Source organism: Morone saxatilis, unplaced genomic scaffold (assembly GCF_004916995.1).
Source record: "Morone saxatilis isolate NCDOM2014 unplaced genomic scaffold, NCSU_SB_2.0 Contig23, whole genome shotgun sequence".
NCBI lineage: Eukaryota > Metazoa > Chordata > Actinopteri > Moronidae > Morone > Morone saxatilis.
In genome coordinates, this window is record NW_023339796.1 from 16,955,212 (window position 1) to 16,981,342 (window position 26,131).

A 26,131-nucleotide genomic window follows, 5' to 3' on the forward strand; every position below is an offset into this window, starting at 1 on the left:
GTCCCTTACATCCTATCATTCGAGTGCAGTATCACAGACTGACCAGCAGATGTCCCCATTTGAATTTATAAATTATTTGAGAGCAACAATTGATTCAAAGTGGTATATTAGTATTTTTTAGATTAAATTTTCCATTTCACTTGGTAAGACGGGAATATTCATTTTAAAAATGCAAAAGGCTTTTCTAAGTAACTTCGTACTCTGATCCTCTCTGCAGGTCCTCTGCAAAGTGCCTCATTAGACCTTTACTGCGACACCTGGAGAGTCCAACTGGTAGGGGATGTAGGAGGCTGGGGGGCACACGGAGGGTCCAAGGAGGCCAGAGTCACACTAAAACACACCCTACAGGGAAAAACTAGTCCTACGTTACAGGTGAGGATAACACAGACTCAAAATTCCCACAACTCTCCTTCTCTGTACTCACGGTCTCTGTGGCTGTAGGTGGAGGCCTGGGGAAGACTTACTGACTCACAGCTGAGGTGCTCCATAGCAGTGAACCCTGAACTCAGCTCCTCACTGGCACTCATCATCCAGGGACACCATCTGCCTCATAGGTACAGTAAACACACACACACACACACACACATACAGAAACCACACAGGTAATGCTGCCTCATTGTTTATAACCACCATCTGAAAATTAAACTTACACACATCATAAGTGACAGATATTCTTTTGTCCAGCAAGGACCTGATGGTGAAGGTGGTCCAGAATATTCCCAGGATGTTGGTTTACCTGCCGTCTCAGCTCAACGTCCGTACTCAGGTGTGCTCATATTCTCAAAGGCACTCTTATTTAAATTTAAATCAGAATGAAGCTAAATGTCTGCATCAGGTGTGACATAAATTACAATTACACTTGTTATGCTGTTGATGTTACAGCACTACACATGTTGCATCTCGCTTCCCTCTCTACAGCTGAATCAGTCCCAGTCCAGTGTTGCAGGTTTGGTGGAGGTGTTATCAGGCAGGAGGAGGCTGTGGGCTCTGGGGGAACTGGTAGCTATAGAGAGTGGATACAGACAGGCTGTAGAGCTCAAACACTCATACCCACAGGTATTTCTGAGCTAAAATATAGCTTTATTGTGAATATAGTGTATATATTGTATGTAGTATTTACATGTCAGACTTTATTATGTGTTAAGTCACAGACATTTTCATTGGCAATATTGCGCTAATTGTGTTGTCAAGGATGACCGCATGCATCACTTTGGATGATATATTTTATAATATGTACGTGTCAGGCATAAAAAAGTACACTTTAATCTATCAGCAATCTTTAATAGACATTTTTGTATTTTGCGAAGCCTGAACATCGAGATGAACCCACACCCCCAATGTTTCAGTGATTGTCTTTGTTCTGTAGTTGAAGCCGCTGCCCAGGACTGTCGCAGTGAGGACGGTTTATGAGGCCAGAAACTGGAGCTACCAAATTCAACATGGAGCTGTGTGGGGCAATCAGGAGTTCAGCCTGTCTGGTCTGTACTCTGCACCTCCAGCACTGGAGATGGGGAACCAGACCCTGAAGGGTATGCTGCATCTATTACAACTATCACAGAGCCGACGTTTGTCCATTTCCATCACATCTAACAGGAGGCCTACATCAGGGCTAAAAATAGAAAACATGGAGCTATTAAGATTTACGACATAAGATTTTGACTGACTGCAGATGGTTGATGTTTTTCTCTTGTCATTGACTGCAGTTCAGATCAACTGCGTTCCCCGTTTGACTAGTTTGGAGGCGACACTGGAACGTTCCTTAAAGGGTCGACTGGACAGTATTTTTCTGGGCTGGACGAGGCATGGCCGACTGGAGCAGGTCCGACTGTACAAAGTGTTTCATGTTCGAAATACAAACATCGTTTTCTCTCCTTTTTTGTCTTTTTGAATATATAGTTATCAGATTCAGTTGTGACTGAACATTTCATTAAAATTAATCTGGTGCTTCATTACTCCGGCAAATAACACGTGAGCGTCTGTTTGGATATCTGCTCTGCTTTCTGTAATCATAAACTATGTTTTTTTCGTCTCAAGGTCAGAGCTCTCAGCTCGTGGAGACGATCAGAGGAGATGAATGAGACCAAACTAGAGCTGAAACAGCCCTTCTCCTCCACACTTAGCCAGATGTCCCTTCACATGCTGTCACACAGCTCTCAGAGAGAACGACGCAGCAGCCACCAAGTAAGCTGCCACACTTTTACTTGTTCTTTTAACACTATTGAAACACTACGTATTATTTTAGCTAGTCATTAAACCCAGAAATGTGTCTCACCATTTTTTGTAATTTGACTCATTTCTTAAAACTAAAGCTCATGTTCTTCTAATACATTTTAAACTGTATTCTTAACAAATTGTAACTCTAATTCTGTTTAAAAAAAAAAAAAAAAACTTGGCCTCCAATCTTTCTTCCTGATTAAATAGTCCAGAATCTATGAATATGCAAATTGTGTTTGTTTCAAATGTTTCTCTGCTGGACACAAGATGTCTCCAATTTCACTGTAAAGTCCACTCTCAGTGTTTGTGCACTGGTGGCTTCAAGTTTCTATATCACACTGTAAAAGCTGCATACATATTTTATTTAAAATATTCTATCATATTTACACATTTGAAGATATTTTGTGTGGAGCTTAGTTTATGTTTATTTATCTATTCATTGTGCATGCAGACCCATCTGTCATGGGACAGCTCAGTCCCCGTCAACATCTCCCTTAACCTGAACAAACAGTGGCAGAACAACTCCAGCAGGGGGCAGGCATGTGCTCTGTTCTCAACACAGCAGGTTGGTGGATGTTTACATATCCTCCTGGATGTCTCTGTGTGTACAGTAAATATTTATTGGTTGTTCAGTACTTGATCTGTTTGTGTGTGTGTAGATGGTAGTGTCTTCTGTTAAAGGTTGTGTATCAGTGGGCCAGGAGGGAAACTCATACTCACAAAATGCAGAGCTGAGATGGGACAACAGGAGCGTCAAGCAGGGCATGAAGTACCAGGTACTCTGCTCCATACTGAAACTTCTATGATTCATACTCTCTTTGTGTGACTGCAGATGGATGGTGTGTTGAAAACATCTCAGTTTGGGTTCCTGTGCTGTTTCTAGAAGGATCCACGGGGAATGCACAGCCTTCAGGTTAATGTCGGTCTTGACAAAGTGTCTCCAGCACCCTGTCCTTCACACACAATCCTGACAAAGGTCCAGACCAACCTCAGGGATCGCTTGGAGCACACAGTCCTGCTGGGCCTGTGCCCCCCACAACCCGTGAGTCCACACATCTGCATTTCTTACTTTCTTTCTCATACATATGATTAATAGTTTTCTCCCACATCTAAAGACTCGACTGAAAGATTCGTGGTGAAGTGGAGAGATTGCAGCTGCTGTGTTGGTATAAATGAGTAATGGTCTGTCTGTCTCTGTTTGAACTGTGATAAACAAGCTCTGAATTTATGTCCCTGGGCGAAAGTGTCTTATCTATTTCTTATATTTGTCAAGTCAAGTCAAATTTTATTTATATAGCCCAAAATCACAAACTACAATCGTCCTCAGGGGGCTTTACAGTCTGCACACCATCCAAAACCCTATATCCTGAGACTTTTCGATTTTGATAAGGAAAAAAAACACAACCCATAAAACAAAAAAGAAATATCAGGAAGAGCCACAGAGGAGGAGCCCCCTTTACAGGACGGACAGACATGCAATAGATGTCACGTGTACAGAGCAGCCCAACAAAATCATTTTATACACAAATTGTGATGCACGAAGATTTTAAAATGTATGTGAAGAATGGGAATCCAGAGTCACAGAGTGGGACCTGAGCCATAATCTTGCTAGGCAGCTGGATGCACAGGATCATCGTGCTACAGGAGCGTTTCCAGGCTTTTCTAACTATGGTGGCACTGACTTATACAGGGATTGCATTAAGAATGTGTCTCCACATTCCAGTCATTACCAATTTATGCAATTCTAAAACTGTTTAGGGACACCAGTATGCAGAAATATTCAAATACCCTAGGAAAAATAACACATTAACGCATGGTTTTTGCCCAAATATTTGGGATGGGACATGGGATTAGCATAACGTGGGCATGTTTGCAAAAGGTAGCAACAGAACCCATTTTCATTCAGATATCTTGAGGTCAGAGGTCAAGAGATCCCTTCGAAAATGTCCATGTCAGTTTTTCCATCTCCAAAATGTATGTATATAGTGTTATTTAGCCTCCTTCCCGTCATAGTAACATGACATGGATACGTTAGGTCTTCACTCACTGTGAAGTGGAAGACGTAAGAATAATGGGGTAGCACATGGCTAGTTAGATTTCAGGTGTGGGCCAATGCTACCCCAGGCCCTCCCTCTGAAAACACCCCTGTCAAACAAGAAGATTGTGTGTAACAAACCATCTGGTGCAGTCAGGTTACCTGAGCCACAACCCCCTCTTCACCATGGAGACCTGGAAGAGGACACAAAGGAGCCCAGTATTCTGAGAGTTCTTTTACACTTTTGTCTGTTAAGGCCTTTAGAAGCACATCAATCAGGAACCAAGAAGTAAATTAGTGTAAAATTGGTGTAATATGATCAGATTTCTGTTGTTAGTTAAAATTCTAGCTACAGCATTTTGAACGATTTGAAGACTTTCTATTTGAACACACACCATACACCATATATAAGTATATTTCTAAAGTTTTCAGATTTACATGTTGCCTACTTCCTTTCTTCAGCTGCTGTTTTTTCTCTGGGTGTGTCTCTCAGACTTTGTCGTGGTCAGGATCCCACAGGGTGAACTCAGGAGAGGAGCTGTTTTACACACAGTCTCGCTTGTTGGTGACAGGGCGGCCACACCAGTGCAGCCTCACCTTCGCCCTGACCAACTCCTCAACTGCTCAGGGCTCCAACATGTCTCTGTACTCTGAGGTAAACAGCTAGTGATTACTTCGCAGTAATGTGTCTCAGTTAACAACTGTAGTTAAACAGGGCACTTCATTTTTATGCTTTTGGGTGCAATAAATTTATTACACTGATGCTAGGACTTTATTGCGGAATAGCATTAGTAGAATTGGATTAAATATACACAGTAGCTGCTACTCTGTGTCTACTCTCTACAACTAATCCAAAATACTTCTGCCAAGAAAACCCGAGCACATAACACCGATCCTTTCATCTTTTCACTGGCTGCTTGTTAGTTTCAGGGTGGATTTTAAGATTTTAATTATTACTGTTAAACCTTGGAATGTGTTGACCCCCAGCTTTATCTCTGACCTCTTTATCCCCATGTGCCTTCACGGACCTTGACGTCCTCAAACGCTGTCCTGATAGTTCCTAAATCCAGATTAAAACACAGAGGAGACTAAGTGTTTGGCATTAGAGCCCCCGGGCTTTAGAACAACCTTTCAGTGGAGATTAGGATGGTTATCAATTAATTTACACTTTTATAGCCTTGCTTTCCTGTGGTCCTTGTGTCTGACCTTTTATTCATCAAGGGTTTATTGTTATATCTTATTTTTATGTATTGCTATGTTTTTGATGCATATTGCTTATTCTATATATTGTATTTTTAACATGTTTTTATTGAGCAGATATACGTTTCACATTCATTACATTACTACATTCAGTGTTCATTTTCATAGTCCATACAATTGTGCATGTGGCATTGAAGTTATTAGGAAATCAAATAATAGGTGATATCAAAATAATGAGATAGAATGAAGAACTATCTAAAGACAAAAAAGCTAAGGTAAGCAAGAACAACGGATAAGAAATAAGAAACTAAATAATAAAATAATAATGATGATAGTAAAACAAAATGAGCTGACCAAAGACTCTTATATGGTTGTGTGTGTGTGTACACTTTACAGTCCAGGATGGGTAATTGGAGTGTGGAGGTGGCGGGCAGTGCCCTGTCTTGGCCCAGAGGGTCTGGTCTCCATGTGCAGGCCAGACTGGACCGCAGAGAGAGGATCTGGCTGAACGGAACGGCAAAGGGACGATGTCTTCAGACCACAGCAGGTTACATGAACGGTAAATACACAATCTTCTCTCTAATACTTGCAAAAATATACAAACTATGATTATGAAGAATTTAGTCTCTTCATGTGCAGGTACAAATCTGAATGAGGCCATCACTGTGGTGGCGTGTGTGGGAACAAATCGCAGTTTGGTGCTGGATGTGCAGAAGAGAGATGGCAGCAGCGAACCTGAGACTCTGGGCAGTTTGTCTGTGGGATCAACCAATCAGAGGCTGATGCTGACAGCAAGAGGTTGTTTGGAAAGTCTAACTGCAGTGGAGGTATGACCAACAGGAAAAGAAGTACAAGTACAAAGAAATACAATATGGCGTGACACTTTGAAATACTGTGTGTTGTTGTGTTCACAGGCACGTAGCCAATATTTGAGCTCTCAGATTCAGAATAAGCTTTTGGAGAGAATCAAGACTTTGCAGCATCTCCTTCTTGAATTCAGACGGCAGGTAACCACAACACACAGCACACACACAAACTACTGCAGGATATTTAATGCACACAAATAAATGTAGTGGTTTATCATGTCAGGTTTAAATGTGCAGCTTTTAATGTGCTTCTCTTCACTACTTCTTCTGCAGTCCAGAGACAGCCAGTTGCTCCAGGAGCTGAGCGCCCTGCCGCTTCTTGTCTCCCAGCGAGCCGAGGCTCTGCTGCTGGGGCACAGAGACAACAGTTTGACGTCTGTGTGGCAGAACAGCCCTCTGCGTCGCATCGTGACCGACAGTCTGCCTCGCTTTCTCGGCCTGCTGCAGCACGCTTCTCTGCTGGGACAACAGGAACTTAGGAGTGAGTCTAGAGAGATGACATTAACCAGTCACACCAGCAGCTGTCGGCCATCAAACGTATTAAAGGGAGTCCTCCATTTTGTTTCGATGAGCAAATCACCTTCTGCTGCTTCAGTTCTCATTTCATAAAAACATATTGTGGTACTTTTACTTGAAACAACCATTTAACTGACATTGTCTACAGATGAGAGTCTTTTTAATGTACACACACGTCTTCAGGCACACACTCCACAATGACAGAGTGGTGTGCTGTGGTTGTGTTTGTGCAGTAAATTTGGTTGTTGTAATTATAGACATGCCCTTTAGTTGAGACAGTACAGTCAGCCCCTGCCTTCCCTCACAGGCAGAAATCTAATCTCTAAATCATAAACTAATCCTTTTTGCTTTTATGTCATAATCTGAAGCACAAAAAGCATTTCTCTACCATTTTCTTCTTAAACGATCACGATTTTTGTCGTCAGGATACTCTGACCCTGCACTTGTTGCTTTTTTGTTTCTCTAGACTTCAATGTGAGAAATTGAAGTTTATCTGCTGCTGCTTTCATAAGAAGTGTGAAAAAAGCAAACCCTGACACTGTGTCGTGCTCCGTCCTCAGGGCCCTTGGCTACTCTGGCAGGTGTGTACCAGGATGTGAAGGGCCAGAGGCCGGAGGCTATGTGGAGGGAGGCTGTTTCCTTTTGGACTGACTGGCCGGTGGAGGTCCTACCTGCTCTGTTGGGGAACCCTCAGCTGAGGCCGCTGGCTCAGGCCAGCGTCGCCATGCTCAGCGTCGCCCTGGATGTTGTGAGAAATCAGCCATTTTTTCTAGTTTTGTGTTAGACCTTTAGAAATATTAAGAATTTCTCTTTGGCTAATTTGGAGCATGTAGATATTTTGTAGTGTGTCAGTGAGTTGTTTACATACACACAAATATCCCAGTTTTGATTGGATTTTTGGTGTATCCTGTTAATGTTTTGTTTTGTTTTGTGCATGTAAATTCAAAAATGTTAGCTTTTATCCCTGTTTTGATAAACCTGGATATGCTAGAAACTGAGGTACTGTGGTATGTAAAGACCTTATCCCGGTCTCCTGTCATTGTGTTATATGTGCAGGTGCATGATCTACATGATGAAATAAAAGTGAAGGTCTGAATCTGGTAATGCAGAGCAGATGGAAAGGCTAAATATAGTAATGTTCACGAAACTAGTTGTAACAGATTTACTGGATGTGGAGGAGTCAAAGAAGAACCTGCAGTGATGTCGGGGCACTGATGTTATAATCATAAATACAGGGATGTTTGTATCCAAGTTTCTATGGTTCTATGTAAACGTCTTATTCCAAATATGATCAAAACTAGGATAAGCATCAGAGGCATCATACTAATATGCATGTAAACATGTACATTAATGGGTATTAATGGTCTGTATTCTGTGTGAACCAGGCAGGTCAGCATACCTACCACTGGCTGGAGACCAGGTTGGCATTGGCCTTGTCTGGAGTCAGAAAACGACTTGCTTCTGTCTACAAATTCTTCCCCAGGTACTACAACCTAGATGAAGAAGGACTCTCTAATTAAATTAATTAAAAGCAGAACCTTACTAAACTTTGAATTTTGAGATGCTCTGCCAATCTCGATGTAAGCAAGAGGATATTTTGAATCCAGTGCTCTTGGTTTCTCCAGTGAGTGTTTGGTGACTGTGTCAGTCCCGCTGCCACCGCTCCCCTGGTCCAGGGTGGTCGAGGCCGGACTGGTGGAGATCCTCCTGGAGGAGTGGCTCCTGAGGCCGCTGCAGACCCTCGCCTCCGTCAGACCCATAGCTGAACTATATCGCCTCAAAAGGAAGATCATGGACAGCCCATTTAGACGTAAGTATGGTTAGAACTTTTTCAGCAATATGGTTATAACGGAGGATTTAATTAAATGTCTTTCTCATTTTGTCTCCCTCTATAAGACCAAGCTCTGCTGGTGGCAGATCAGTTTGTAGTGACATTTGACGGTCACCTGTATGAGCTCCCGGGCTCCTGTCCACTGCTCCTCGCCCAAGACGTCAGCGCTGACCCTTCCTTCATGCTGCTGCTCAGTTCAGACTCACATAACTTCCTTCTGATAGAAATGAATAACAGCACCATCAACATTCAGCATAATGGACAGGTGTGTGTTGATGCTGGTGTCCCAGTTAACACCCAAAAACATCTTTGTTTAAAAAGTCTGCAAAAAATAAAAGAAAATGTCTCGTAGGTGAAGGCCAACTGCCATAATGCTGCAATGCACACGTTTCACGGTGACAATGGAGTGGCTGTCCGAAGTGGGCCAAACAGTGTGCAGGTATCCAATCAGAATGGAGTGTCAGTGTCATGTGACCTGTCACTTGAGGTGTGCAGCTTCACTCTGGATGGATGGCTGCATGGTAGGAAAACAAAACACTTGACTTGGTACAAACAAGTCCACGGTTGTACCGCGTTTAAGCACGTTTTTATCTGCACAGGCACGTCCACTGGCCTGTTTGGGACCAACGACAATGAAGCAGGGAACGATGCTCCTTTACCTGACGGATCTCAAGCTGAAAACCTCAACAGTCTTTTCTACAGTTGGCAGGTGGGACAACTGGGAAGCAAACTTCTAAATACTTGTGTCTATAATGTCTGCACATTCATGCTGGTGGAGCTCTGTTGTCATAAATGTATCCAGATCTCACCTGCAGTTTGATTATGTGTGTATTTAGATGAAACCAGAGTGTATTAAACTGCCAGGTGTAACAGAGCACTTTCCTGTGGACACAAGCCCTGTGAGCTGCCACTTTCTGTTCTCTTCTCCGGATTCTCCACTGAGTTCCTGTTTCAGGGTGGTGAGTAGAAAAACACTCAGTTTCTTTTCATGTTAATTGGATGTGGAAATAAGACACTGTGAAAACATATATCTGGCACAGAGACCACCAGACAGCCCTGACCTCTCTAATCTTTCATGGATTTCATGGCCATCGAAAGAAATTAATTTACCTGACATAAGAAAAGTTCACATATGGTAGAACAAACACGACCTTATGCACTTGTGAATACCACTCATAGATTAGATGACACAAAATCCTGGTCTAAGAAAATGTTTTGAAATGTAACGTCTTTGTTCTGTCAAACAGAAATACCGCCAAATAAATATACACATTTTCAGCTAAAATAAAATGTAATAAATCTTATTTAAGTTTGGTAAAAAAGCTGAATGTTTGACAATACGCTGCTGACTGCCATAATCATGAAATCAAGGATGTGACATGGAGGAAACTGATATCAGCCGGACAAAATAAATGAAACTGTGCGTGAGCTTCATGTTTACAAAAATGTGTCTGCGTTGTCAGGTGGATCCTGATCAGTTCTTGTCTGTGTGTGAGTTGAGCTCCTCCAGAGCTCCCTGCAGATTAGCATCTGCTTTTGTTCATCTCTGCCAGCAGAACTACATACCTCTGGATGTTCCTGTCCAGTGCTGTAAGTTAGACTATTATACAACCAAGATGTGCATCATTAGATTCATAACACATCTCACACATCTTGATACTGTCCTGGTGAGGCAGATGTTTAAAATGTATCAGTGCAAAACATAGATTTTACCCTCTTGTTTTTCTTTTTGTTTCAGTGAAAGCTTGAAGGAGGGACGAGCTAATGAAGAGCAAAGATGGGTGATTTATGACCTCTGTTAGCTGCTAAAACTAATGTTACACTTTTATACCACTGTTTTTGCAACATTACTTCTATACATTTTATTTTGTATTAAATTGTGTACTTCTTTGTATAGTTACACATTATTATACGTCCTGTAATGTACATGTTTACCTTCTTTACATACGCAGATATTGTGCCAGTAATGTCAATGTGAACATACTAACTATAGCGAGTGGAGGCCTAATTATTTTTCATTTTCTGTGGTCTGTAGTACAAACACTGAAAATATTTGTGACTGTAGTGCAACCACAATAACTAAACCTCACAACCAAACTTCGATCATAGGGAGCTCAACAAATACTTTTTGATTAAGTGCATTTATTACCTCTTTGTATGCTATCTTACAACTGTGTGTTAAATATATGTATTTCTCTTTATTGCTCAGTTAATTTGTTCCCGGGAAGATGGGTATGTAGTTGTCTATCTTGGACTTCTGTCTCTGTGTGACGCACTCAGAGATCCAGATGATGTTGCGACTCTCCTGCTCCTTCAGTTTGATGTAGGAGTAAAACACTCCGAAGTGGAACTGCTGCAGAAAAGCGAGTGTGTTCAGCTTCACCTGAAAAAAGATAAAAGAGAAGATTTGAAGCTGCTCAGAGAGACAGAAAGGCAGATTTACTAAGATACACAGTTTACACAAGGGTCAAGCTGAGTTTGAGTTTAAAAGAATCCAACCACCGGTAATTTTTTCATATCGACAGTATATGAAAATAATTTGATCAAACTGTCCATACTTATACATTGAACTTTGAATTCCCACACACTGGGAGTGTGAAATGCGTTGCTTGTTCCAAATATTTTACTATATGAAAACAGGAATCATCTGGGCGCTGCATCAGTTCACAGTGCACAACACTCTTACTGAACAAACATTAAAGTTATATTACCTCTCGTTCAAAAAATCTGTCCTCCAGAGTCTTAAAGTTGGATCCTGGCTCAGGGTCCTCAAAAATTATTTTATACTCCTGCAGGGAGATTTAGGTTAAAGTTAGCCATGTGTCTGACCTCAGTTTACTGCAGTAACAACACAGTAGCTCTCAAAGATAAGATCAGACTCACTGGGTAACAGTTGGCCACAGCTTTGACTTGCTCGTGGTCTTCAGCCTTCGCCAGCAGTCGCAGCCCTTCAGGGTAAAGTCTTCCACAAGATGGATACAGCGCGCTCCTGTCTGCACCGCTGAGATCTGTCCCGAAGGAGTTCACTGTGATGATAAAGGCCCGCCTGTCTGCCTCAAACTGCAGAACACACACATGTAAAAAGAACATATCGACAGAACATTTCAGCAAAATGTCTTATATAGAAACAAATCCAGCTCATGTAATGGAAATTCTTACAGTACCTCCAGGATAGGACACATTATATCTTTTGTAGCACCACCAATGTTCTTGCAGAAAGAGTGGAAAGACTCTAAATATGCCTTTAAAACAAAAACAAAAGATCATCAGACGTCTGCTGATGTATGTGAAAACCTGGCCTCAACCAAAGATGGTGACTTAAGCTTTCAGCGAGCCATTGCACAACACGAAATGTCATCTGGAATTGTTCAACATGTTTGAGACAGCAGTAAATCTTAGAGTCCATAATCTACACGGACACTCACACACATTCACTGTCACCTTATACAGTTTGTTTCTGAGGATCTCAGCTTCCATCTCATCCAGGTTGGACTCAGATACAGCATCCTGGAAAAAGGGAGCTATGACACAACAACGCAGTGGGTATCAGTTTTGTCATTAGTCTGTATCATATATGACTTTTATTAATCTAACAGAACTTACAATATAAATGATTTAAAAAAAAGCGTGTAGTAAATCAAAACTGAAAATTAAAAAATTACTAAAGACATTTTTGCAAGGAATCGAATCAGTCAAATAGACCTATTCTGAAGGATTAAATGTGATTTGATTCACATGTTGAGTTCTGACCAGCAAATTTGTGCCATTGACCAACAGAAAAAAAATGGAGAAAGCTATCATAACTTATTAGCTGTGTTGCTAACTGGCAATTAACTATCAATTAGCTTTCAAGAACTCCTGAGAACAAAACATGAGGAGTAAATAGCTCAGGATAGAGAAGATAGAAAGAACCTTAGGTTATTGTGACTGATTAGCACACACTTGGCTGCCTAGCGTGTTTAGCGGTTAGCTTGCCAATTACTATTAGTCACCAGCCACCTTACTGTATGTCAGCATTTTGACATAAAAGTTAAAATTCTAATATAATAAATCACATTTTTGACTTAACCACAAGTTTCTTTTGTTTTCATTTTTCCATGCACAAATGGGCTTCCATATTCCAAAGAGTTAACAGACGTGTTTCCTCCCACTGTAAACTGGTGGTGGTTAATTTCAATTGACTTGCAACGACTGTGAGTGATATTATTTTTGTGTTTGGGAATTAAACAAAGATTATTTGATGACTCTACCCAGCGGTGTGTCCACCAGGATGGCTGAGTAGAGCTCAGTCGGTGTTCGAGCAATGCCCACTGCGGCCATTTGGTCAAACGCTCCCAGTGGGTGACACCGCGGGAGGAGCTCTGCTACATCTCTCTGTTTCAGGGCCCCGGTGATCAGCATCACCACATTGTCGATCATGTAGCTGTAGCTATGGAAACACAGAGTGAATGGATGTGCTTTTATTTGTCTGCATGATATTTCTTATTGTTTCCGTTTTATTAAGGACATAGTTCCCTTAAAAAAAGGCGTTTAATTTTAGAAACCACAGTTTTTCTTTTGGAGATTAAAAAACAGAAAGAAAATGTTGAATGGATATATAAATGCAGTAAAAGTAATTATCCTGTGACCTTTGTATGATTTATGATTGTAGTGTCTTAACGTACGTTATATAGTCAAGGAAGGTAGATAATGGAGGCAGGGCGTTGGAGCGAAGGCAGCTGAATTCAGTCACCAGGTACTCCCTCAGCTTGCTGTCCACCAGGGACACAGTCAGGTCCTCTTCAGAGGAGGACAACAGTTTACCATAATCCGTACTCTGCAGGTGCAGCTTCATGTCTGAGGAGAAAAAACACCTAAAGGTTTTGTACTTGTGTCCATTACATCACAGGCATCTCTGCTCTCAAATCATTTTTTTCCCACTTCCTGTTAGGTTGTTGTTACAAAAAAAAGAGATGAATCATACATTATATAATTCGCACATGGTTATTCCTGACTTTTGATTGACATGTTTAACACATTACAGCTGATTATGACTAACTATCACTGCACACACCACAGACAAATAATATACACACGTATAATACAATTTTGCAATTTTGGAGTCTGTTTTGAAAATTGTGTCGACAAACTATTACAACTGATAAAAGGAGTGTAAACATTCCTGAAAATTAATAAATATACAAATACAACCTAACATCTCATTGGTCTTCGTCTTCACTGACTTTCTTTCTCTCCCAGAAAGGAATGCCTGATTCTTGGAAAGAAATTTCACTTTATCTTTTGAAAAATGGGATCCAGGTGAAGAAACTGATAAGATAGGTCCTGTCAGCACTCCACTGTAGCTACCCACACACACCACCAGAATAAAAAGAAAAGGGTGTAGCTGCAGGTACAGCCTGTTGGCAGGTTATAATACATTCCAAAAATGACAATGAGAAACAATATTCTTACCCTCAAGTGTGTCGCACTGGGCCAGGTTGTGATAGTCAGTGCGAGTTAGAATCCCGGCCTTCATACCTCGAACCAGACCCTCCAGATAGCCGTGATCCACATTGAAACTGAGCTCTGCCATGATGCCAAAAGAGCTCCCAACAAGCCTGGCTGCAGTTAAAGTGGTGTTTCTGTTTGCAGATGTGTCTCTCTTTGTTTCTTTTACAGTAACTTCTGCATTATTCCCTCTCTGACTAACATTCATGCAGTTATTTTCCCTTCCTCTTTGACACCAAGAAATTCCATAGCTGCTCTAAAAGTGTTTGCTGTCTCAGTTCCTGCTCTCGAGTGCATTCAGTCTGGCTATACAAGTTAATCGCTCTTTTTTCCCCCTTCAGTGTAATGTACTCTGTATCCACTAAAAGAAATATCTAAATGAAAGTATATAAATCAAAGAACATGTTTTTCTTTGTAAGAGAAAATGTCCAATCAGTGGTCGCTTATACATTTTGCAGTTGTTAGAACAAATCTGTGCCAAGGCAGAAGACTGATCCGGTGGTTTATGAAAGAAGAAGATTACATTTTTGCCATTTATAATATTCCTTGAAGTCCTCGAAGGCTTATGTTAAAATAATCACAGAGCTGTCCTCATGTCTTCCTCCCTACATGCATGACTGTTGTTAATTTGAGCAAGTCTGACTTAATCAGACACAGTTCATGTGTTCACCTCAGGGACCTTATATGGGTTTCTCAATCACAGATACAATGCTGTAATGTTATTTAGGCTCTTTTCAGTAACATATCACATCTTTAACTCCTTTATTTTCATGGCTTTTGAGAATGTACTGAACATATGATGACCTCTATGAAATAGATTATCAATCAAAATATATCAGCTACTGTTACATTTCATTATGTGTATATCCTTCCTTCTCTTCACTTTCCATTAGAGGAGCAGATGGCGTTCCAGACAAGTTAATACAGTATGTGGGGCAAAGATTGCCTGGATAGGATTTCAGAGATGCAAAACTGCATTATGTCTATTTTATTGTTTGTTGTGCATGCACACACTTCCTGGAAACACACTTGGCCCCCTACACACAGAGCTAATGTTCATGATCTTTCTGCTTTCCATGCAATCTAAGATTCCCTGTATTTTTTTTTTATTGAAAGAATACTAAGATTAAGTCCTTGTTTATTCATAAGATAGCTGCCGGCAAACACTTGCACAACAACTACTTTTTTGCATTAGTTTCATTGAATGTCTCCAATTTCCTAAATGAAATGTTGCTTCCTCCCAGAAGTGACTTGTAATTATACATTTAGGCAACAAACAAACAAAAACACAAAGACAATATAAGCTCATGATGTATTTATTCAATAGCAAAAATATAAACTAACTTTAACTCATAAATCCACACATATAATTGGTAATAAGACCCAAATATATCTGTTCTCCAAGCCATGATTGGACACAAAATCTTGATGACTCTAAAAATATGGTTTTGTTTTATTTTTTCCACATTTAGTTTGTAGGGGAGTGAGTTTAAAAAAAGAAATGTATGTTCTGATGTAAATGCAGTTATTATGGGTTCCAACATGTTTAACATGGCAGGAGAGCAGAGGGCAGAAATGATGAAGACATTCAAAAGCAGCAACAGTGTGGGAAATACCTAAGGCACAACACAGTTTACACGTGATTGTCTACATACATGAAAAAGCACATGTCAGTCGTCCTTTGTTACACCTACATACTGTATGTTGGGTATTTGGATACTCTGTAAACATTTCTGTGGGTGTTTTCTTATTCATGCCTCAGTAGACTGAAAGCAGTAAACTAGACTTCACTCTTTCATTCCCGTCTCTACTTCCATTACTGAAGTGTTGAAGCCTCAGCCAATGGAAAGAACTTTGACCTTTAATGTCATTATGTTTTTTGTTTTCCAAATGTTTCTAGTTTAAGCTGAACAGTAATAATATTCTCTGAACTGCACCTTTGTGTAACATAGGAAACCCACAGGCCTGAAGTGTGTCGTGTGTGTGCATTTCTCTGTGTAAATGTGTCTTATCACTCTATATGTCCAGGTGCTGGCTGTGTCTGCACATGTATGTTTGTGCTTCGTCTATGTCCTCTTTAAGCACAGCGGGTTCATCCTCCAGCAGTGGCAGATGGTGTTGAAGAGGCGACAGCGGCAAGAGGCGCAGGGGTCGCAGCACGGCATGTGAGAGGAGCAGCTTTCCATCAGGCGGCCGCAGCGACGAGCAGGGGTCATAAGGTTGGACTTGTGTTTCTGGAAGAACACCAACAGAGGGAGAATTTACATTATTTACATTCTCACAACTAAACAGAAAAATCGTTAAAATCCCCATTTGACTCATGACTCGTGGGTGGAAAAGCATAGATTAAACACAAAAAACTTAACTTAAAAGCTGCACTAATCAATATTTTTATATGCACAATGGGTCAAATGACAAGATGTAATGTGAAAACTCCTGAGTTCCCCTCAGCTCTCCAGAGCGTTTTAGTGTCTTTCAGCTCACTGTTTTGGTTTCATGGCCCAAAACTTTACTCTTTTTATTTACTTTCACTGCTCATCAGCATTGTTTTCAGACAACATGCAGTTGTTTTTAGTGAAAATGCTCAGATGATCCCACTGTACAGCATTAAACAGCTGACACACAATGTTACCACTAGCATATACTTCCCTCAGGAGGTCGAGGAGACCAGGATGGAGGTAAAATGAATGTGTTGAACTTCCATTCATTGTGGCCAGAAACACAACTTCAAAACAAATGCTATGTTTCTCTGTGTCTGCTGGAATAAAACTGTTTGCTGTATTTATTTATTGATTTATTATTATTTTGAGATATGAGACCTTCCTGGAGGAAATCGGTGCTGTGTGTGTGTGTTGTTTTCAACCCACTCATCTCATTGTTGGACCTGTGGGATGTACGTTTCTTTCTACCATTATTTTGCCACTGGGCCGAAGGCCGAAAGTCATGAGGAATTACAGAAAAATCTGTCCAAATGATGCACTCAGCAACAATCATAAAAACATATTTCACTCAGTATTGTTTATATGATGAAGTTTCTATGAAATGTGGGAACAAGAAGACGCTGTAGTTGAATATGTGTGATTTTCAAACTTTGAAGTAAAATTTGAGGGAAGATTTGGATTAAAACATTCATGCACATGTGCAACAAATAAAAACATACACTGCCAGCTGCCTTCAAAATTTACATTCAAATAACCTTTAGTCAAGAACTTATCATTTCATGCATTCATGAGCATGCCTTAGTGAAAAGGAAAAACAAAGAAAACTTACAGGAATGTGACTTTCCTGTGGTGGAGAAATCTTTCGCCTCGCAAACAGCCTTCTGGTCTTCACTTGGCTCCAAACTAGGGTCGTACATGATAGAAAAAAATCATTGTTTACTGTTTATAAACACACTCAACAAACATTGATTATTATAATAATCCCTGTATTTTTTTTGATTGGAGGTTAACTCAGTTTCACTGGCCAAGAAAAGCAAAAACTTCACCACACGCTCTTGAGACCTCCCGTCACACACATAGAAACAACAATGCGGCTTCTTGTTTATTTTTCTCTCTTTGTTCTGTCAGGTCAACGCTTGATTGCAAGCAGGATTTTTTAAGCATGTATTTAAGACTATATAGCTCAGATGGGTGTTCTGGGTGTGTTCGGATGTGCCTAGGATACCTCCACAGAGGGCCACCCTGATCAAATGTGTGGACCCCAGGAAGACTAGCCACCACTTTGTGGAAGCTAATTACGATCCAATTTAAGAATAAAGAATAAAGACGCCACTTCAACTGGCTACTTTCAATGTGAAGGAACACAAGTTCTCTAAGCTTCTTTGGGATGTCTGAGCTCTTCACTCTATCCTCGCAGAATCTGGGTCTTATTGTAGTGAATGGGTTTGTGTGACCCTGGGAACTGTATGGGAACCATAGGGTCAGGTTGGGTCAGCTCAAACAGCCAAACAGGGGGTAGTCACCTTATGGGCTCACCACCCACAGGGAGGAGGGTAAAGGTCCAGTGCATTCCAACGTAATTGGTGGGTGATGGCAGAGAAGAGTGTTGACACCTGTTTATCCGGGTTTTGGTGTGAGGAATTCACTGCTCAAAGCAAGAAAATGCAGCCTCACTGACTTGACAATTTGGGCGTCCTTCCATGTAGAGGAATCTTCAGGGAGATCAATTACTCTGTCATCAGGTGATGACCTTTGTAAGGCCTCCTCTGAGGAAGAACAATTTGAGAGTCTGTGTTTTCTTGGCTCTATGAAAAAGATTTTTGCAAATGTTTTAGCTATGTCCATCTTTATGAAACTACTTGGAAGAGTTTTCAACACTCTATCAAATATTACTAAAGAAACAGTGTTTACTGTTTTCTTTTTGATCCCTCCTTCATCCTCCTTTTCTGCATCATTTGTCAGCCTGTTGGCAGGAGGATTTATTGCTGTACAACTGGAAGTCTACATCTCCCACTCATTCTTGTTGGATAACAGCCAGAAAGAGTGTTGTAACATATAGTCTGTGTTTTCTTAAACGTGAAAAATTTTGGTTCCCATTAAAGGGATCGTCAGATAAGTTTTGGAAAATGTGACATTCATTTATCAGTATGTTGAAACAGTTACATCTCCAGCTGACGGCTCTGCTGTTTCAGTTTTTCACGTTACTACTGCTATAATGAGTGGCATGTCGGTCTAGGCTAGGGGTAAGCAACCTCCGGCTCCGGAGCCACATGTGGCTCTCTAGATCCTCTTTAGTGGCTCCTTGAGGCGTTGATAAAAAAGCATTATGTGGAAACTTATTTTTTATAACATTTTCATTTACATTGATTGTTCTTCTAGTCCTAAACTGATTCTCAGATTGTCAATTTGTAAAAATGTATGTCTAAACTCAACCTCACAGAGCTGCTTTTTTTTACATTTACATACAACATAAATACATTTGTACAGAACATGCTGTGTTCTTGTGATTAACAATGCAGCACTGTTCCCTATGGCAGGGTCCTGCATCTGCGGCCATATGGGAGTAGATTGAAAACTGAGTTGAGGGAAATGTCATGGTGAGTGCCACATGAGTGGTCTGTTATCGAGATCTGAGGGGTTGCGGTTTGGGAGACCATTGATTTTGGAAGCAGTGTGTGTAACACTGGACAACTTGTTCTAGTTGGAGACAGCATGGTGAGAAAATGGGGAGCAATAGAGTAAGGTGGATTAAATTATGCTTTTGTTAAACACTAACAGAAGTTGGCGGGCAACAAGAGAGCGCTTTGAGTCGGAGAATAGAGAAGTGTCTTTGCTGTCAGTGTTTGTTGATGTCAGTGTTGTGTTGGTCGAAACTGAGTTTACTGTCCAGTGTGATTATGAGGTAACTGAAACTCATCCTGCACAACTGTCTCAGCATTGGTGGAAATGGGATTCAGGGAGATGCAGTCTGTGTTAGAGTTGGCAAACCAGTTTCTTTGTCTAACTCACATTTAGCTGTAGATTATTATTGTTACAATACTGAAAGAAATGAGAGATGTGTTGAATAGTCATCACAAAGTGATTGTCATTAAGAAGTATGGCATTGTTTTGAGTATGGGAGATGGGCTAGTGCAGTCATAAGTGTACAGGGCGTAGAGGAAGGGGCTGAGGACACAGTCCTGTGGGCCTCCGGTGGAGATGTTGTTATGCCGACCCTTCCTGCAGGTGTGTCAAACATACGGCCCTTACGCCAAATGCACTGCTATACTTAATTTATCCACCGGAAAAAGATAGAAATAAAATGCTATTGCAGTTCCAAAAATACATGTGACTAAAAGTTTTATACATTTGTAGATCTGCAGTGATCTGTAAATTGTAATGCACATGTAATGACAGTAGTTTTCTAAAGACATCTTAGGCTGTTCACCACCTGATGGTTCATTATTTGTGAACATTTTCAAAATGTACTTATTTACACTAAAAGAAAGGGAAAAATTTGGAGGTATTGTTGTTTATAGGTTATTATGCAATAGTGTTACTGGTCTGGCACACTTGAGATCAAATTGGTCTGTATGTGACCCATGAACTAAAATGAGTTTCACACCCCTGCCCTAAAGTATGTAGTCTGTCCCTGAGGAAGTTGTGTATCCAGTGGATGAGAAATGGGGTGAAATTAAGGGACTGGAGCTTATTTATCATCTGATGACACCGGATCATGTTGAATGCAGAACTTAAATAAACAGAGAGGATTCTGACAAAGAGACCTGGTGTGTAGACCCAGTGTAGCAGGAGATAGAAAACGAGGTAAACTGGAGTCGAAACACTTTATTATTGTACATTTTCTTCGTGTTGTTGTAAAACTAAATAAAGAGGTGATGAAAAGATACAACTCAAAGGTAGATGTAGATTTGTTGGATTTATATTGATAAAACTGCAAACATAATAATTAAGAATGGAAATTCCTATTCATTCATCCTAACCTTGTAAACCAAAAAAAAACTTGACTCAAGGCCTCCTTTTCTGGAGCTTTCATTCGTATCTCACAGTCTCCCTTAGAAGATGCTCAATTGTCATCACATCACCCAAGAATGTAACTACAGTCAAATTAATGCGATGTCAACTGAGCTACTCCATCCTGTTAAAAAGAAGGTAGTAATGACCTTGAGAAATGCTTATTTTCTATCAAACTACCATTAGATATTTGTCTTTTGAGATAATTTCAACTGACAGTTGCATCAGTGTTTATTATTTGCTTTTACATTTTTCTTCATTGCACTGAAATAGGAGCATTTCTATCATGGGTTTCCATCTCTAACTGAAGACTGCATACATGTGAAATCAATGCTAAAATCGTTTTGTTTGTACATCTAACATTGCCAAACAGCATTGAGAACAGTACGTTTTTGTTTTTTTTTCCAGTAAATTATTTCACCATGTCAGATCTACATCTGTACAGATGGACATAATTTACTATGTTTGCTTTGAAGCGTGTTGGTATGTTCCCATAAACATATGGAGCTGGATCAATATCAAAGGTTTTGGCTGTATTATATTCTTTACAGGTAGAAACAGCAGCTAAGATTGTCGGTGGTCCAATGAGAATCAAAATGATTGGCTTCACACCTTCTCTCTGCTGCCCTCAACCACTACACCTTCAAAACCCTCACCTTCGTACCACAACACGTCTTTTACAACCTGGATGCTATACGCAACTTCACAGAGGCAACAAATCAAACATCCTCCTTCTTGGCTCCAAACTCTTTACTTTCCGTTTGATGGCTGCAGCACCTTCCCTTCCTACACAATCCAGCTCAACACCTTGGGACTAATCTTTGACCAGATGTCGAGATATCAGATATTTCACAAAATGTCTTCATGGTGTTTCATGCCTCTCCTCCTGCTGATGCTGAGGCCCTTATCTCCACTTTCATCTTCCCCTTTTTAGATATCACTACTTGGGTGCTTGAAATCCAGAACTTTCTGGAGAACCAACATTTGTCTGGCATTCAAACTCTGGAGCTTTTCACCTCATGCTTCCCCATCCCACATTAAAATCCTTAACGCTTTTTTATTCTTAGTTTGATTTGGTTTATTCACATGAGACCAGGGACAAACTAGCACTGAGTGAATATATACTATAGAAAGGGAAAACTAATTAGACACAGGTAAACACAATCTAAACAGGGCACACAATCAAAAACGGCGGCAAAAAGACAGGAAGTAAAGTACAACAAGACACAAGAGGAGGAAACTACAAAATAAAACAGGAAATAACTAATGAAAACCCCCAAATCTTAACAAAAGCTCAGATAAACACACTGTATGCCACATCTCCAGCAGCAAATGACCAACAGACAATGTTAGCGAGTAGCTGGTGTACACACACTAAAGAGTCAAATATTTTCCTCAGGAGATGGTAGAGACTAAAAAAAAGATCAAAAAGGAGTGTGAATATGGGCCTTACATTCATTACAGACTGTAATTACAGTGTCTAGATGGATGCTAATATAGCTCAGTTTCAACTGGATGTGCCAACTGCTTGCTTACATGTTCCTTTCACCAGCGTTCCATAAGGCGTCATATGTCCACCTGCCAGGCGCAATCTCAAATATCTTCAGTCGGCGTGCATTTGGCGACATCCTTTTTGATAGCAGTTAGTGTCAATAACAGTCAGTGCTAATCTCACTGACAAACACATTGCATTTCCTGTGACTACTTCAAAATAAACTTGTTTTACCAGTTAAATGCTTTTGGTGTGCTGCTGTAACTGTACCAAACATTGTTTAACATTTACATTATTATTCTCTAATGGCTCTTTTCTGCTTCAAAAATGTTAAAACCATACCAGATATTAGAACATTGGTTTCATGCAAATTTAGTTAAAAGAGGAATATTTTCTTTTTTAAACAGAAGACATTTTGTCAGTTTTCATGAATTTAATGATATGTATTATACTTTATATATGTTGTGATCAAACCACTTTAGTTGATCTGCAAAACCTGTCTTTCTCTTATAATTTATTTTAAAAAAAATCATTTAAAATACATATTTAAATGTGAGCAATAAGCCACGCTGAAGCGAGCAACCTCTGTCACCCCTCCTTTTAAATTATATTTATTTGCTCATTTTATTTAGGCTACTACTTCAGAAAACAAGCCCATGGATACGCTGGATGATTGCACACTAAATTAAAATATTGAGAACCCACATCAGTCTATGATAACCACATTTTTATCCAGCAAGATGCACAATTGTCGTTCACGATGTCGCCTTACCAGCTTGAATGTGCTCATCATTCTCAGTCTTCCTCGCATCTTTCTTTGTGTCCTCTGCCCAGGACAGCGGGAAGGCGAGCAGGAAGAAGCACAACAAGTGTTTGCCGGTGATCTTCCTCATGATGACGATGATGATTGAGAGATCTGTTGATGACACGGTTGAAAAAAAATAAAAGATCAGTCTCACGTTAAATTAAATAAATCCCAGACTTGTCGGGTGCTATTGTGAACAAAAACAATCCATGACTCACGTACTTCTTCTCCCTGTCAATCCTCCTCACTTCAGCTCCCTCAGGTTCCTCTCTGGCAGTGAGGAGGTATCTCTGGGTGGGTGACACGGACCCAAACGCGCCGCCCCCAGGAGATGATGCCTTTAATGAACAACAGTTGCCCTGGCAACAGACAACAGGTCAATCTCAGAGGAAGGAAGTTACTGTGTGCCAACAAACATAATAAAGACACGGTGGATTCAGTGAACCCTCCCCTCACTTTGCCTTGAGCCTCACATGGATTGAGGACATTATTGGTAGTGGTGAAGAGTTATTATGTAACGCACTTTTATTTTGAGGTAATTGCAGGCGACTTTAATCGAATAGTTTCATTTTTGTAGGTGGGGGTCCACTGAATGAAGGATGAAAGCAGCTCTTTGAGGGTGTCTTGTAAGTTATTGCACAGTGGTGTACAATAGGAAGATACTGGTGCATGTATGGGGGGCCCTCTGTCAGGACTGGTGTTAGTGTAACAAGAACACTGGGGATAGGACCCAAATGCAGACGCCTGAGGCAGAGCTGATGCAGTGATTTTATGAACACAATTAAGTACAGAGGCATACGGGATGGTGAGGCAGGCAAGAGTCAATCCGAAGGTGGTCCGATCTGGAAAACAAATTGGACAAGTATTCCTGTTTGCTAACAAGGTATATTTGTTATGTTTTTACAGAATGAAAAGAAGAAGTAGTGTACTCATTGCATTCGTTTGACATGGACAGCAGAACCAGGAATTTAGTTCTTCTTTCTTGTCAAGACCTGATGCAGAAACGGTAGAGTTATGCTACTTGCTGCTAATGTAGCCTCGAGCCACTGGTCTCAAGCAGAGATGAAGAGCGGGCTACAGATGTCTGGTAAGCTCATGTTCTCTTCTAGTCTTAATAACACTTTAATGTGCAATCAGTCCCTAATCTGATAAAAGTATCTATACAAACAAACCTGTATACAATTAAAATAAACTCTAACCAAATTAGGTTAGGTACAGTGGTGGAATAGTACTGTAATATATTTTGTTTTAGTTAGTTTAACTCACAGTTTCATCAGGTTTGTTTCACCAAACTGCTTGAAGCATCACTACTGTTGCCATGGTTGCCTGCAGTTTCCATGGGCTCTGTGTTCATGCATGGAGGGCATTGCTCACTGAGACCTCAATACAAAAAGCTCAAAATAAAGTAGTCAATGAAATTTTAAATCTCATGATGGCAGAAGGATGTCCACAGTGAAAGTATCCTAGTTTGTTCTAAAGTTCTAACGTGTAACATTTAGGAGGATCTATTGGAATATAATATTCATAGGTATGTTTTCATTAGTGTATATTCACCTGAAAATCAGAATTGTGTTTTCGTTACTTTAGAATGAGATGTTTTTATCTACAAATGCTGCGGGTCGCCTTCCATGGAGGCCACTATGTTGATCTGCCGTGTTTCTACAGGAGCCCAGAATGGACAAAGCTAACACTGGCTGTAAATAGGACCTTTCGTGTTTACACGTGTTTTGCCCCCACTGTAGTCTCTCCTTTGGGGTTGGAAGAAGAGGGTGAAGCGAGGGGGTTGTAATCTGCGACTATACCACTAGATGCCACTAAATCATGCAAACCCGTCCTTAGTGGCATCTATAGCGGTAAAGTTGCAGATTACTGCTAAAGGAAAAAATAAAAGTCCCTATCTACAGCCAGTGTTTGGTTGGTCCGTTCTGTGGCCGCTCCCTCTGTATCAAAACAGCTCATTGTAAGTTAATGAAAACACAACGATTCTTATTTTTTTGGTAAACAGACCTATGAATATTATATCCCATTTCTGCCAATAGATCCTCCTAAATGTTACATACTAGACCTTTAAAGGCTATGCACATCCACATGTGTTTTCACTTATTCTGACTTCTTCCCTGCTCATGTTATATTTCTCCCACCCTAACAAGTTGCAACACAACTACTAGGAGTGTCAGACAAATGCCATGTCAAACTAGGTCTAATCAAGCAAAATAAGTGGATACACCTGTTTGTGTGGACCACTGATGTCCCAGACCTATGAATAACTGCCCAGCTCCATTTTTATCATCTTTACTGTTACTATTAACACTTGTGCTTTTAGAATTCAATTTATACTGAAAAAACAAATACTGACCCTAAGAGCTCAGCAGGAGCCAGTGGAAAAGATTGGAAAAAGATAATTCACACAAGCTGTTTTTAACTATCACAGCTTCAGAACACATAAACATACAACATGGTATTTGTACTGTAGCTTTTAATGAATAGAGAGTGTTTCAAGCTCTTGTTTTGACAGCTCCTTGGGATCAATTACAGCCACAGCAGGGAAGAATGGACATGGACTCATGCTCTGTTTTTGTTGGGACTGTACGTTGTTTTCCTTCTTTATTATTATTCCATGATGCTGATGACAAGAGAGGTCAGGTTCATGTTAATAATAGCCCACAGGTACGCCACTGTTTAACACAGTTAAGGTTATTTTAAAGAAATTTTAATAACTGTGAATAAACTGTGAATCGAGTGATGTGTGGGATAAAATACTTGGAAGCAATATTCTCAATACTCACAGAATAAGTCACTAAAAATACAGTATCTATATATCTACATAGTGTGTATAAAGGCATAAATTAAAGGGCAATAATAGTTTTATGTCCCCTTTGTCTGAAATAAAAAATCTGATTTATGTCAGTCAGTCTGAAGAATTATGATCCTGTATTTGATTTCCGATCTCCCTGGTGAGTCTATTAACGTTGGTGATTTTATGCACTCTGGATCCTTAGAAAAGTGTCGATACAATAACTAGCTTTGTGTAAGAATCAGGTTTTTAATTCCATGGAAGATCTCCTCTCAGTAGAAACACTTTATAGACAAAAAAGCCTTATGTTTTCTATGCTCGCATTACAAATTTGACAAATGTGAATAAATATTACATATGGGTAGTTATGTCTCCAAATGTCTATTGAGAGGAGTTCTTTCACAAAGCTAGTCATTGTATCAACACTTAATAATAGTAA

At 40.2% G+C, this 26,131-nt stretch overlaps 3 protein-coding genes and 1 long non-coding RNA gene across 4 annotated transcripts; 2 read left to right on the forward strand and 2 right to left on the reverse strand.

Moving 5' to 3' along the window:
* The first annotated feature begins 441 nt into the window (after positions 1–441).
* Positions 442–1,050, forward strand: LOC118335226. The gene is made up of 3 exons (XR_004797049.1): positions 442–554; positions 685–766; positions 919–1,050. It is a non-coding gene; the product is annotated as an uncharacterized LOC118335226 (long non-coding RNA).
* A 1,609-nt stretch (positions 1,051–2,659) lies between these two features.
* LOC118334543 lies at positions 2,660–10,969 on the forward strand. The gene is made up of 17 exons (XM_035670471.1): positions 2,660–2,779; positions 2,874–2,990; positions 3,098–3,256; positions 4,743–4,904; positions 5,846–6,008; positions 6,089–6,276; positions 6,364–6,456; positions 6,589–6,796; positions 7,392–7,579; positions 8,217–8,314; positions 8,457–8,641; positions 8,728–8,927; positions 9,015–9,183; positions 9,262–9,371; positions 9,499–9,621; positions 10,126–10,252; positions 10,401–10,969. The coding sequence occupies exons 1-17, from the start codon at positions 2,660–2,662 to the stop codon at positions 10,409–10,411; spliced, it is 2,421 nt and encodes an 806-aa protein (XP_035526364.1). The 3' UTR covers positions 10,412–10,969.
* On the reverse strand, positions 10,837–14,287 carry LOC118334273 (V-type proton ATPase subunit d 1-like). Its single transcript, XM_035670121.1, has 8 exons — positions 14,114–14,287; positions 13,327–13,498; positions 12,913–13,091; positions 12,104–12,183; positions 11,827–11,904; positions 11,546–11,722; positions 11,374–11,451; positions 10,837–11,045 (listed from the first exon to the last, which is right to left on the reverse strand). Exons 1-8 carry the CDS (start codon positions 14,232–14,234, stop codon positions 10,872–10,874), a joined length of 1,059 nt encoding a protein of 352 aa, XP_035526014.1. The 5' UTR covers positions 14,235–14,287; the 3' UTR covers positions 10,837–10,871.
* A 1,899-nt stretch (positions 14,288–16,186) lies between these two features.
* Positions 16,187–23,262, reverse strand: asip2b (agouti signaling protein, nonagouti homolog (mouse) 2b). The gene is made up of 4 exons (XM_035671134.1): positions 23,121–23,262; positions 22,866–23,009; positions 17,420–17,493; positions 16,187–16,383 (listed from the first exon to the last, which is right to left on the reverse strand). Exons 2-4 carry the CDS (start codon positions 22,984–22,986, stop codon positions 16,216–16,218), a joined length of 363 nt encoding a protein of 120 aa, XP_035527027.1. The 5' UTR covers positions 22,987–23,009; positions 23,121–23,262; the 3' UTR covers positions 16,187–16,215.
* Between the last annotated feature and the right edge of the window lie 2,869 nt (positions 23,263–26,131).

Excerpts from the sequence above, each read along its gene's own strand:
- LOC118334543 (XM_035670471.1), top strand. The coding sequence starts at position 2,660 with ATGCAGACCCATCTGTCATGGGACAGCTCAGTCCCCGTCAACATCTCC. Across the intron at positions 6,277-6,363 it reads AAAGTCTAACTGCAGTGGAG|GCACGTAGCCAATATTTGAG; the intron begins GTATGACCAACA and ends TTGTGTTCACAG. Across the intron at positions 9,622-10,125 it reads TGAGTTCCTGTTTCAGGGTG|GTGGATCCTGATCAGTTCTT; the intron begins GTGAGTAGAAAA and ends CTGCGTTGTCAG.
- LOC118334273 (XM_035670121.1), bottom strand. The coding sequence starts at position 14,234 with ATGGCAGAGCTCAGTTTCAATGTGGATCACGGCTATCTGGAGGGTCTG. Across the intron at positions 11,905-12,103 it reads TCAGAAACAAACTGTATAAG|GCATATTTAGAGTCTTTCCA; the intron begins GTGACAGTGAAT and ends TTTGTTTTAAAG. Across the intron at positions 11,452-11,545 it reads CTGTGGCCAACTGTTACCCA|GAGTATAAAATAATTTTTGA; the intron begins GTGAGTCTGATC and ends ATCTCCCTGCAG.
- asip2b (XM_035671134.1), bottom strand. The coding sequence starts at position 22,986 with ATGAGGAAGATCACCGGCAAACACTTGTTGTGCTTCTTCCTGCTCGCC. Across the intron at positions 17,494-22,865 it reads TGATGAGCACATTCAAGCTG|TTTGGAGCCAAGTGAAGACC; the intron begins GTAAGGCGACAT and ends GTACGACCCTAG. Across the intron at positions 16,384-17,419 it reads CACAGGAAAGTCACATTCCT|AAACACAAGTCCAACCTTAT; the intron begins GTAAGTTTTCTT and ends GTGTTCTTCCAG.